The sequence below is a fragment of the Ochotona princeps genome, chromosome 1 (assembly GCF_030435755.1).
Source record: "Ochotona princeps isolate mOchPri1 chromosome 1, mOchPri1.hap1, whole genome shotgun sequence".
Taxonomy (NCBI): Eukaryota; Metazoa; Chordata; class Mammalia; order Lagomorpha; family Ochotonidae; genus Ochotona; species Ochotona princeps.
In genome coordinates this window covers 89,753,116-89,766,124 of record NC_080832.1, presented here as the reverse complement: position 1 = coordinate 89,766,124, position 13,009 = coordinate 89,753,116, and the positions used below count along the sequence as shown (strand labels likewise).

The following is a 13,009-nucleotide window of genomic DNA, read 5'->3' as shown; positions in this document are numbered from 1 at the left end:
GAGAAACAGAGCAATAGAGAAGGATTTTCCATGTCTTGTTTACTTCCCAGCTGACTACAACAGCCAGTGGTAGGTCAGGCCAAAGTCAGCCGTCAGGAAGTTCTTCCAGATCTCCCAACCTCCTCTGTTCATTTAGGCCATTGGCAGCATGGAGCTGGATCAGAAGCAGAGCAGCTGGGACACAAGCTGGTGCCCAACAAGGAGCCAGAATTGTAGGCAGCAACAGACTCTCTATACCATAAAGAGATTTCTTTATGACTCTCTTACAAGGAAAATGTAAATACAATAAACAGAAATGTACACAATACTTTTTAACAAATAATATGTGCATACATATATAATAAAATTATATATTTTCTATATAATGAAATAGTCACTGAGCTGGAAGAAATAACATTTTCTTTGAAAAATGTTGAGGGGACCAACATAGTGGCCATGTGGTTAAATTTTTGCTTCGCATGTGCTGGGATCCCATGTGGGCGCCAGTTCATGTCCTGGCGCTCTTTTCACCTATGTGTTGTAGTCTTTAGTTTTATGAAATACTATTCCCTGAATTTCTTAAATCTCTAAATTATTCTATAAGTAATAAGTCTTTGGATAAGAAAGTAGGGAAAATAGATCTTCACTTTCAATATTTCAGTATTCCAAAGCTCATAATTTGTTTTCTCAAGTGGTTCAACAAGAATTTTTGAGATTCTTTGTGCTTTTAATTTGTATGTAATCCTAAAAATGTAATCGTTTATTTCAGCATTGTCAATTGAGGTAAAATATTGAACAAAATCAAGCATCCATTGGATGAACAAATTAAAATTCTATGCTGTCTCAGATTTTATAAGAAAGCCAATTCCATGATCAATTTATTAAAAAAAAAAAAAAAACAGGGGCCTGGCGTGATAGCCTAGTGGCTTAAATCCTTGTCTTGCATTCACCAGGAACTAGTATGAATGCCAGCTTGTGTCCCAGCTGCTCAACTTCCCATCCAGCTCTCAGCTTGTAGCCTAGCAAAGCAGTTGAGGACAGCCCAAAGCCTTGGAACCCTGCACCTATGTGGGAGACCTGGAAGAAGCTCCTCGACTGGCTTAGCTACAGCTGTTTGGGCCACTTAGGCAGTGAACCAATGGATGGATCTTTCTCTTTGTATCACTTCTCTCTGTATCTTCTTTTCCAATAAACAGGTTGTTTTTTTAAAAAAAAACAAACGAATAAAATAGAAATCTCACACGGATGTTAATGTATCCATGCCATAAATATAAGAACCTGTTTTCAATGAATTACATTAATTATAGTTTTTGAAGATTTCATATTTGATGGAGTTATGGAGCTGGAGAGAGGGAAAGGAAGGACAGCAGTAGAGACAGAAAGAATCTCCATTCATGTGTTGATTCCCCAAATGGCTGTAACAGCACTGGTTGGTTCAAACTTAGCCAGGAGTTTTTTCCAAATCTCCCACCTGAGTGGCAACAGTCCTAACATTTTATCTATCTTATTCTTCTTTCCTTTTTTAAAATTTATTTGGTTTTATTAGAAAGGCAGAATCTACAGAGAGAAAGACATACAGAAAGAGTAAGATTTTCCATCCACTAGTTCACTCCCAAAGTTGCTGCAATGGCCAGAGCTGTGCCGATCCAAAGCCTGGAGCCAGGAGCTTCTTCCAGGTCTCCCACATGTGTACAGGGTCCCAAGACTTTGAGCCATCCTCGACTGCTTTCCAGGTTATAAGCATGGAGCTTCATGGAACCTGGAGCGGCCGGGGCAGGAATTGGTGCCCATATGGCATCCCAAAGCATGCCAGATGAGGATTTAGCCACCAGTCAAGTGCCGGTCCGTCTCTTGCTGATTTCTAAGCCCACAAGCAGGGAGCTGGATGGGAACTGGAGCACCATGATTTCATTCAGCAAACAACATAGGCATTCCATGCAGCAGCTTAACCTACTTTCAATAATTTCTTAAAACAAAAATGCATAAAATTAAAACCAGAGATATGAATAGTGAATTCTAAATGCATTAAAAGCAATGGTCGTAAACAAGGACCTTCATTTTGTTACCTAGTCATTTAGTGACGATTTCACCAATGAGTGTTTGGCTATGTATGTACTACGCAAGATGCTTCAACTAATGTAATCACAGACTCAACTGAACTTTTGTGATATAAAGAGTCTGCCATTGATTATTTAAAATGTATTTTTAATATTTTATTATTAATATTACTGTTATTTTAATACTTTCAAATGAAAATTTACATATTATATTGAGAACTTTAGAAAAGTTATAAACATGTCAAGCACAGATTTTCTTATTAACAAGTATTAATCTGCAGGGAGAATGACATTTACTGAATTATCAAAGCAGTGAGTAGAAAACAATGTGCTATCATCTCTCCCACAAAAGCAGTAGAAAGCAGAGATTAGATTTGACTTCTTTTGTGTTAAAAACAAAGCGCTATAGCAGATGGAAGAATCCAAAAGAGAATAGGATTAGAAAAGGAAGATGTTATGACATATGCTGCTTAAAACAGAGGATGTTTAGCTCTCAATTTTTCAGGCCAACCAGTATTATTCTTTTTAGTTGTTTATGGAGAATTATCAGTACACATAAACAGAAACCTAAGTGTTTTACCATCAAAATCATAGCAATTTAAAGCTGAAAAGAGCCATCTAGTCATCTAGTTCCGTGGTTCCCATCATATCAAATTAACAAAGTTTTATGCATTATCCAGACACCAAGATCTACCTATTAAATAGTAATTCAGACTGGATTTTCGATTCTAAGTTTTCCAAAATTCCAAATTCCAAATTGTACTTCATTAAAAAATGTAAGCCTACTATAATATGCTACAATAGGTGGTTATTTATTGCATTCTGTCAATAAACTAAAATGAAAAGCTACTCAACCTTTAAAGTTGAATTAGATTGAATATTATAATTTTCCATTTCCAATAAGTTAAGGAAATACTAATAAATCATAGAACAAATCCCTATCAAAACCAGATGATCTCCAACTGCTCTATTTCTTTAAGTTCTCACAATTATAAATATGTCTAATTAATCATGATAAAAATAAATAAGGATTCAGTATTTGGCATAGCACTGAGGGTCCCACTTTGGACAGCAGCATCCAGTCCTCCCAATTCTATTTTCCTGGTAATGCATACCCCAGGGTCAGCAACTGATTGCTCAAGTACATGGATCTTTCCCATACATAGGAAGATCTCCATTAAATTCCTAATTTCTGGCTTCAGCCTGGCTCAGTACTGGCTGTTGTTAACTTATGAGGAGTGAATCACAAGTAGAATTAGTCTGTCTCTCTGTCACTCTCTCTCTCTCTCTTCCTTCTTACTTCTCATTTTTTCTTTGCAAAATCAACCAGAAACAAATCTAGTCTTCAGAGTTAACATTTCATCGTAAATGCCATAGCATCCAAATTTGAATTCAATATTAATATACAAAGCAGCCATAATAAAGATTTTACATAAGAGCTAAGACATCTGAGGTTGGGTAAATTTTTCATGTGCCTGAGTAACAGGGAAATTATTGAGAACATAACTATTATATCATTTTCAACAAATATATATATACATATATATATTCTTTCTCCATCAAAGTACATATAGGTAGCTGAATTGCAAGAATTCTGTAGCTTCCCAGTTCTGATTCTGATTAGTGTTTCTGTTAATGTTCACCCAATGAGCTTAACTATTTTACAGAGAGGGAAAACATGAAAGAAACAGAAGTGCTAGTAGTTGGACAAAGAGCAGATAAACTGATTCCACATTTGGGTGGGGATTATAATTCAGTCGACAGGACAGGACCTAGATGTTTTAGTGGTTCTGATTCTGCATGCTAAAAGAACAACTGTGACATGACCACCAATATTAGTGAAGCATGACACACTTACAGAGAAGACAGCAGAGAAGATCTTGGAAGTCAAATCTGATATGCAAAGATAGGAATCACTTGGCAAATGAACTCATCTTTGAAACAAGTGTGGGGATGTCACAACAAGAGTAACAGCAGTAGCCAAAGCAGCAGTAACTTCATATTAATCCTTGATTGATGCAGCCATGGTGTTTACGACCTCATGGGAAGGGAATGAGCAACTCCCTGATTACTGGCATGGTTTTTATCAACCAGATGGTAGGTGACAGTATGACCAGTATTATTTTTTATTAGACCTCATAAATTTGGTTTGTTTTTGTACCTGAATATTTGGAAGAATATTTACATTTGTAGTATATTGTTATATACGCATATATTATATAGCTGTTTTTAATACAATTTTATTTCCATATATAAATTCCATTTCACTATTTTTGTTTTTCATACTGTTATCAAAATTAAGCATCCATTATTCATGTAAGGTACAAGAGAGTGAAAGTAGAACAAGAAAGAAAATAAGACACTTACAATCACCTACTTTAATAGCCATCAAGAATATTCTCAAATATACATAAGCAACTTAAACAAATGAGCAAGTCTTATTACATTAATTCCTAACATTTTATTATGTGATAAATATTCAAGAGGGAAGGAGGCTGGGTGAATGGAAGAGACGATCAGGTACCACAATTCAGCAGAAGCAGTGAATGATAGAGTTTTACAGCAGAGTGTGGTGACTACAGCTCACAGTTTTGTGCTCTGTCTGAAAGAAAAGAATTCAAAAGTTCCAAGTATAGAGAAATGGAACTACTGGCTATGCTAATTAACTGATCCAAGCACTAAGTGCTGTTTACAAGTGCAGAAATACTGCACTGAACCTAATAAAAGTATGTATTGATCAAACCCAAAAACAATTTTAAGCCTGCTAATAAAATTGTAGTATCTTAGTGAAATTTATTTAGTTTGAATACTGCATTTGTGTTTCAACTTTGCTTTCTAATGCTGTCCCCCTTTATTCTAAGTGAAATAATATTCAGAAGCAGGAGTCAGAATTGTAAAATAATATTAAAGTCAGTCTGAAACTTTTCTTACTGGATATTTATAGCAGGTAAGAAAACAGTATATGCAGAAATTGTTATTTGGTAGGATTCAGCTGCCAAATCTGAAGTTCCTGACCAGTTACCTGACTTAACTTGGTGTCACACAGAGAAGTTTTGATAATGTTAACCCTAGAACTAGAATCTTAAAATAATGGGTTGGAATTTTTTCAGCTAAAATAAACTCTGACTACTGCTGAAATTATAGCTGAAATTATAGGCTACAATGAAGTTCATTTAGATTATGGATGTGTCACATTATATACTTTTAGCTAAATGTAAGGGTAACTCTGTATTCAAATTATATTAAATAAGGGAATATAAGTGCTCTCATTTAATTGGGATCAAAGATGGGGCAAGCACCTGGGAGGTTCATTCACATCAACAATTATCCAAAAGCCAGATGCCCCTGCCCGCTGAAACTCCTACTTCTAGGCTCTACTGCTAAGAAATATTATTATCAGGTTGCATTGCCTTCCTTTACTTTTGGGTTGAAAACAGCGACAGGAATCACTATGTAAAAATCGTATGTTAGAAGGTCAAGAAGATGGCACACTTAACATCTTGTAAGGCAAGTGGAAAAGCATTTCTTCAGCAGAATGTCCTTCCTCTCTGAGACCACCATATATGACCACATACCCACTTCTAGCAGAGCGCCAAGAGTGGGATGAGTTTAGCCTGGCTGCCTTAGCTAACGCATCTTGTAAGAACAAAGATGAAGCAAAAGGCAGCAATGAGTCACAGGAAGCAACACATAAGTAAACAGTGGTTTATCAACCTATAGCTCATCTTGGTTGGTGGTCACAGATACTCAAATGTCAGTTACAATTATTCCATTAGGTGCATGCCTTCCTTGTGGAAGAGAAACAGTATGACACAAATTATGCTTTCATTACAAAAACAAACAGATCAGTGCACTGGTAGTCAAAATATGTTGACAGAAACAAGTCTGCTTTTCAAACCTTGTTATCTAATATCACTTACTGGAGTCTTTTTTGTGAAAAGTCGGCTGTGTTGTTGAAGAATAACTATAAGCCTTCTCTAGCAACACAGCATTAGCTTGTGTAGTGTGTCATTTATTTTCTGAAGCCAGTCAGTGAGTAACTCCACCTTGAGTAGATATTTTTTATGTCAGGCTTTCTGAGAAATGAGGAGTCTGAGGCGTTACCGTGATTTTCCAACTGTGTCACACTTCGTTTAAGGCAGAATAGCACATGCTTGTGACAAAGGCAATGACAAATGGATGTGTACCACCAGGACAGCATCAATACAGATGAATGAAGGAACTGATGAAAATACATAGCATCAGATGGAAATAAAAGTAAAATTTAAACTGACAAATGACAATGAGAAATGGCAAATGAATGTAATACATTGATTTAGATAAAAAGAGATGATGGTAGGAATCATGCCACTTTTTGGATTAATTGCTGAAATGTTATATAAATTCAATACTGCTAATACTTATGAATTTTAAAATGTGAATCAATTTTATACAATATTATTATTTATAGAATTACTTGTCTTTTTTCAAGGAGTTACAGAAAGAAAAAGTAAGACAGTGAGGTAGAAGCAGACAATCTTCTTCCCACTGGTTCAATCCCCAGTGCTGGCCCCTCTGAAGCCGAGCACCTGGGGCCAGGAGTCCAATCCCTGGGAACATCTTCTACTGTTTTTCTCTAGACCAATAGCAGTGAACTGGATCAAAAGAAGAGCAGCCATGGGCCCAGCGCAATAACCTAGTGGTTAAAGTCCTAGCCCTACACACCGGGATCCGATATGGTGCTGCTTCATATCCCGGCAGCCCTGCTTCCCATCCAGCTCCCTGCTTGTGGCCTGGGAAAGCAGTCAAGGATGGTTCATGCCCTGCACCCATGTGGGAAATACAGAAGAATTTTCCTAGCTCTTGGTTTTGGATTGGCTGAGCTGCAGCCTTTATGGCCACATGGGGAGTAAATCAGCAGACAGAAGATCTTCCTCTCTGTTTCTGCTCCTTGCTGTAAATCTGACTTTCTCATAAAAAATAATAAAATACATCTTTAAAAATAAAGTAGAGGGTTCAGGATACAAATACGCCCCCATAATGAATGCAGGCATCACAGATGACAGCTTAGCATGAATCGTTACAATGACAATTCCTTTACAAAATGTTTAAACCAATCTTATTATATGGTAGAAAGGACATGTTTTTTGCTAAAAATATTTTTTGTGGGGCATGCATATATTTTGTCATAATAGGCTAAGCATTGACCTATGGTGCTGGCATCCTATAAGGGCCCTATTCATGTTTCAGCTGCTCCACTTTTGATCCAGTTACCTGTGGAGGTTGGCTCAAGTCCTTGGGCCCCTGAGTCCATGTGTAGACCCTGAATAAACTCCTGGCTCTAGCTGTTGGGGAGTGTACTGGAGGTTGGTGGATGTCTGTCTTTAAATCTCTCCATGTAACTTTTTCTTTTAAATAAAAATAAATCTAAAAATATATTGCTTGAGTTTGCTAGCACGAAAAGTTTGCATTACTGTATATTTTTGGTAACATATCATAGAGGCAAAAGTAGAGGTTAAGGATCTGGCAGGGGTTGGGTTGCCTGGCCCGGGGCCTGGGGCCCACCTGTGAGGTGGGTGCTAGGTTCATGAGACCCAGGGTGGAGGATCTGGTGGGGCTCGGGTTGTCTGGCCCAGGTCCCAGGGCCTGCCTGAAGGTGGATGCCGGGCTGGTGAGCCCCAGGGGTGGGGGACCTGACGAGGTCCATGTCACTTGGCCCTGGTCCTTAGTCCTACCCAGGAGTAAAAAAAGACATAGCTATAGATGCAGAGCCTGATGCACATGCAGAATATGGCAGCCCTTTGGTACTACTGCAGAGGAAGGAGAACAGAGCAAATTGGACAACTAACCCTGCAGACAATGGCAGAAAAAGTCTGGGTTTATGGAGAATTGAGGTCAACTACATCAGCCAACAGGTATTGTTAGGGCTGCACCACCCTTGAATTGGCGAAATTGACAGCACTGCAGAACTATCCAAACCATTTAATCAGAACCCTTGGAACACGCACTACAGCAGGATCCTGGGTTGCTACTGAGTGGTGGTTCCCCATCCCTGGGAGCTGGGACATTTGGGAGGCTGGGTGTGGTTTCCCCCTTAGCATCTCCCCTTGACTCAGAAACAAGAAGAAACAGAGAATTAAGAGGCAATGATTTCACCCATTTTTCTCTAATCCTTGATTCTTCCCACCTTGGTCAACCCTTTAGTTACCACCAAATAAACAAAAAATAAAAAGTATATATATACATATGTTAATATCAAAAGATTGAGTCTCAGGCATCAGATCAAAACAAAATAAAAAAGCAAAAAAATCTATGTTAACCCATATCCGGACATAGGCATAAGGACAATGGTACACTTACAAGGTGCAGATCTTGGCATGTAGCATTGTGCTCACAGGCATTCAGTATGCAATCATCAATATCCTGTTCACATCTCACTCCAGCATAGCCTGGACTGCACAGGCAGGAATAACCATCCACCACTGCAACAGAGGAAAGACATACCTCTTAAGATTCAGATATTATAATGCTAGTTATTCTAAAAATGTGTACTCTGCAACTCACTTTTAAATAAGAAAGTTTGAATTATTATATTTAATGGTCTATTACACATTAATAATATGTCCAAATTGTCTATCTTACTAAGTTCTATTTAGCTTAAGGACTTCAATTATATGAAGAACAATTATAATGGATTTGTAGTAATAGTTTGCAAAAAACAATGAAAATGCCCAATTTGGTTTGAGTGTGTTTTTTATATTTCATTTGGCAGCACATAATACATATGCTAACTAAGTTACTTTTATATGAATTAATTTGCCCAGGTTTTTATTCAAAATATTAAAGTTTAAAATTATCTACTTTTAGCCTTTCTATTAAGGCTTCCAGAATATTAAACAAAACTCTTACTAAGACGTATCGCTCTACCTCTTCTATTTTTATTAGAATAAGGACCAGAAACTTGAGAATCATTCTAGCATTACCAAACACTCGTAGGTTTGAGAAATGAGATAATATAATGCCAGTTTGCTTCAAGAAAATTTCAGAATTTCAGAAATTTAAAAGGGTAATCTTAAATTATGAAAATTTTGAAGAAATCCTTAGGCGGTGTACATCAAGAATAGTAAACAGGTGGTGACCCGGGGTCACTGACCTGTACTGTTAGGCTTTCTAGTGTTAGAAGAATTGGTTTCGGATTAAAATCTATATTGATGTTGCAGTTTCTTAGGGATCCACCACCACCTTGATTCATACCAAGACCACTTCACCTATCTATGAAATAAATTTTCTTCCTTAAGAACAGACATGTATCTCTTTCCTCTAATAGAATTCATCAAGTGCCCATGAAGTATATGATGGCATCATAGTTCCTAAGAGACTTCTGTGTTTCCTTTTAGTTAAGCATGTGTTGCTTACTCAGTGGCACATTATTTTATCTGGGTGCTACAATGTGTTGTTGATGTTGTTGTTGTTGTTATTGTTGCTGTGATCGATGTGGCTGGTATGAAATGATGTCAATCCGAAAAATAGTAAAAAAAAAAAAAAGTAATTTTCTTTGATGGTTTAATCATATTATGTCCCTTTAATAGGAGTATTTTCTTTTTTAAAAATGATGTGTTCAAATTGTATGAAAGGCCCTTTCTTTGATGATGATGGTCATGGTTTTTATTTGCCAATTTGTTATAATATTTTTGTTGATTAGATAGGTATTAGAAGATGAACTAACCTTCCATTTAAGGGATATAAAGTATATAGTCTTGATGTATTATCATTTTAAGTTTTGCCAGGCAAGACTTAACAACATTTTGTCAAGAATCTTTCTATCTTTATTTATGTGTTAAGTTGCTTTATAATTTTACTTTGTATGTTGCTTCTATCATTTTTGGTATTTGAGGTATAATAATAAAATATGTTAAATTAAAAAAAAAGAACAGACATGTACAGAGCCTTGTATTTAAGAATTCATAGCTGGGGCCCGGCGGCATGGCCTAGCGGCTAAAAGTCCTCGCCTTGAATGCCCAGGGATCCCATCTGGGCGCTGGTTCTAATCCCGGAGGCTCCACTTCCCATTCAGCTCCCTGCTTGTGGCCTGGGAAAGCAGTCGAGGACAGCCCAAAAGCTTTGGGACCCTGCACCCGCGTGGGAGACCTGGAAGAGGCTCCTGGTTCCCGGCATCGGATCGGCGTGCACCGACCTGTTGCAGCTCACTTGAGGAGTGAAACATTGGACGGAAGATCTTCCTCTCTGTCTCTCCTCCTCTGTGTATATCTGACTTTGTAGTAAAAATAAATCTTTAAAAAAAAATTCATAGCTTGAGTAAAATGATAAGATATAACAACAAATTATTTTAAATGGAAATGTGCTTTTACAAATAATATTTTAAAAACTTGTTCACTTGCTGGATGTTCATGTAGAAATTATCTCAAGGGAAGATGAATAACTAAAAAATAAGGAAAATTTATAACACTTTTATAAGGTTTTATTTTCCTCTTCTTGTTTCTTCACCACATTGACTGCAAAACAAAACATCATGCCCAGTTTTCTGTGTACCTGAGCCAAAGTGATTCACTAAAGACATGCTCTGCAGGCAAATACATGTCCCAACATCCAGACTCCTCAGTGTGCTCTTAACTCTTTTCATTCCTTTGCATTTCCTTTTTTTTTTCTTGCCTTTTCTTGTCCTCTGTAAATTTATGGTCTTTCCAATATATATATTTGAGTATATAAGTATATTATGTGTGTACATATGTATACACATGGAAAAGTGAGTTTTATGCATTTTTATGCTTACTGGCACATTATGAACAATAACAACACATACGACAAAGATGATATGCACAGAAATAAGTAAGGAAGCAGTGTCTCTACCACTCTCAGGCAAGTCATTGGTATCAATTCAAACTTTGACCACTCTCTCATTGTGGAAGAACGGAAGATAAGATTGAAAGTTACAAACCTCTAACAAGCCAAGCGTTTCTATTGACCAGCCCTGATGCTGAACAAAAGGATCGCTAGCCATGCAGTGGCCAACTCACTTGAGTACAAAATATATCATGTTGGAGACTCCAGGTGTTTGGGGGTACCAGAGTTAAAGGCATTGACTTAAAACAATGTGCTATAACACCAGCATTGAATTTATTTTATTATTTTTTAAAGATACATCCATATTGGCTTTACTAATTTAGGCTCTAACCAACAATTTATAAATGTACTATTTTCTTCACATTCTTGCCAGGGCTTTTGACTTTTTGATAATAACCATTCTGAGGTGAAAAGGTCTCTTATGTGGTTTTGATTTGTATTTCCCCTAAAAAAATTGCAATGCAAAGATTTTTATCCCATTAAACTCGGTACTATTTGAATTTCTTCTTTTATTGAATGTATATTCATTTCATTATCTCATTGTATATTGATTGCTATATTATCAATTTTTTAGAAAAATGTATATGTTCTAGATGCTAATCTTTTTCAGAAAAATAGTTTTCAAATGTTTTCTGTTTTACTCTGCATAACAATGAGGATTTAAAAACTTGTACCATTCAAGAAAAGGTATAAGAATGGTAGCACTAACTATAGAGCATGAAGGGACAGCATTGTAACTTAGCAGGCTAAAACATTGCTGCGAGGCTGTCTTCCCATATGTGCACTGGTTGGAGTCTGAACTGCTTTCCCTTTGATCCAGCTCCCTGTTAAAGCACCTGAGAGAGGTGGACAATGGCCCCAGTACTTAGGCCTTAGTCATCCTCAAGGCAGACCCAGATGAAGTTCAGGACTTGTGGCTTTGACCTGTTCCAGCCCTTGATGCTCTGGCTATATAGGGAAAGAACCAGCAGGTGGAACATATCTCTTTCCTCTCATACTCTCTCACTCTTTTCTATAATTCTGCCTTTCAAATTAATTAATAAATCCTTAAAATCTTTATTTCTTACAGCTATGACTCAAAACAATATTAATTAATTGCTTAGAAGTCGTGGTGCTAAGAGAAAATAATTGACTTTGGCATTGATGCTCAAGGCAGGCTGAATTCACTAATGAATTATTGGTGTATTCTGAGTTCTTCCAATACTTTGCCTGGTTTTCAGCTGAAGTACCATTCAATAATTGCAGCAATGGCATAGTGAACTCACTGTCATAGCAGTATCCGTTCAGGCAAGGGCTAGAACTGCACTCATTGACATTGATCTCACAGCGAGCAACTGCAAAGCCTTCCCCACACTGGCACTGGAATCCAAAGGGAAATGCTTCCAGATCCATTTTTTCTCTGCATTCAGCTCCATTCTCACAAGGGTTTGCAGGCTCACAAGGCCCAAATTCACAGTGAGAGCCTGGAAAGGAAACAATCAAAGAGAGAGTTCTGTCATTTACTTGGCGTAGTTTTGTATTATTGCATTCGATTTAGTCTCCATCCAATGACTCATAGTTTTCTCCCACATTATCATTGTGACTCTGCCCGACAATTTAAGAAAGAAAAGTTATTTGTGATTTCTATGCTTCATCTAACATAGTACCAGCAGGCAGAAATGTTAAATAATAATATTTTAAAAATACATCATTTCGTTTCTTTATATTCCTTATCTCTTGTTCAGCATCATCCTCTGAAAACACTGCAATTAAAAATATACATTATTAATGATTTGATGCTTCCTGTGTTTTTCTTCTGGCATCCTGGAGATTGCTATCAGCATAAGCTTTGCTTGATTTGTTGCTATTTTAAAAACAAGCAAGCACTGAAAAAAATCACTTCATTACAGCCTTTAATCTTAATAGAAACATCTTGGTCTTGAAGTTGTTATGTTTTATTTAGACCATATAGCTACATAAAATGATTGTCATTGTGTGAAATATATAGGGATATTTGGGGGTAAGAAATACTATGGCTAGATCCAAGAGAATTCACGTCAACAAAAAGTGAAGCAAAGTTAGGAACATTCTATTGATGAAAACAAATGACTCCACAGGTGCCAGTTTTTAAAGCACATAGTTGATATATTTTG

At 36.9% G+C, this 13,009-nt stretch overlaps 1 protein-coding gene across 1 annotated transcript in view; it reads right to left on the bottom strand.

Annotated features, from left to right (window-relative positions):
• LOC131481299 (protein eyes shut homolog) overlaps positions 1 to 12,612 on the bottom strand; it is a 1,058,324-nt gene extending 1,045,712 nt beyond the window's left edge. Inside the window, exons 1-2 of the mRNA XM_058669692.1 lie at positions 12,143 to 12,612; positions 8,376 to 8,497 (exon numbers count right to left, since the gene is read on the bottom strand). Of these exons, the coding sequence (XP_058525675.1) occupies positions 8,376 to 8,497; positions 12,143 to 12,269 (249 nt within the window). The 5' untranslated portion in view covers positions 12,270 to 12,612. The remainder of the gene's footprint in view (positions 1 to 8,375; positions 8,498 to 12,142) is intronic.
• Positions 12,613 to 13,009: the final 397 nt, after the last annotated feature.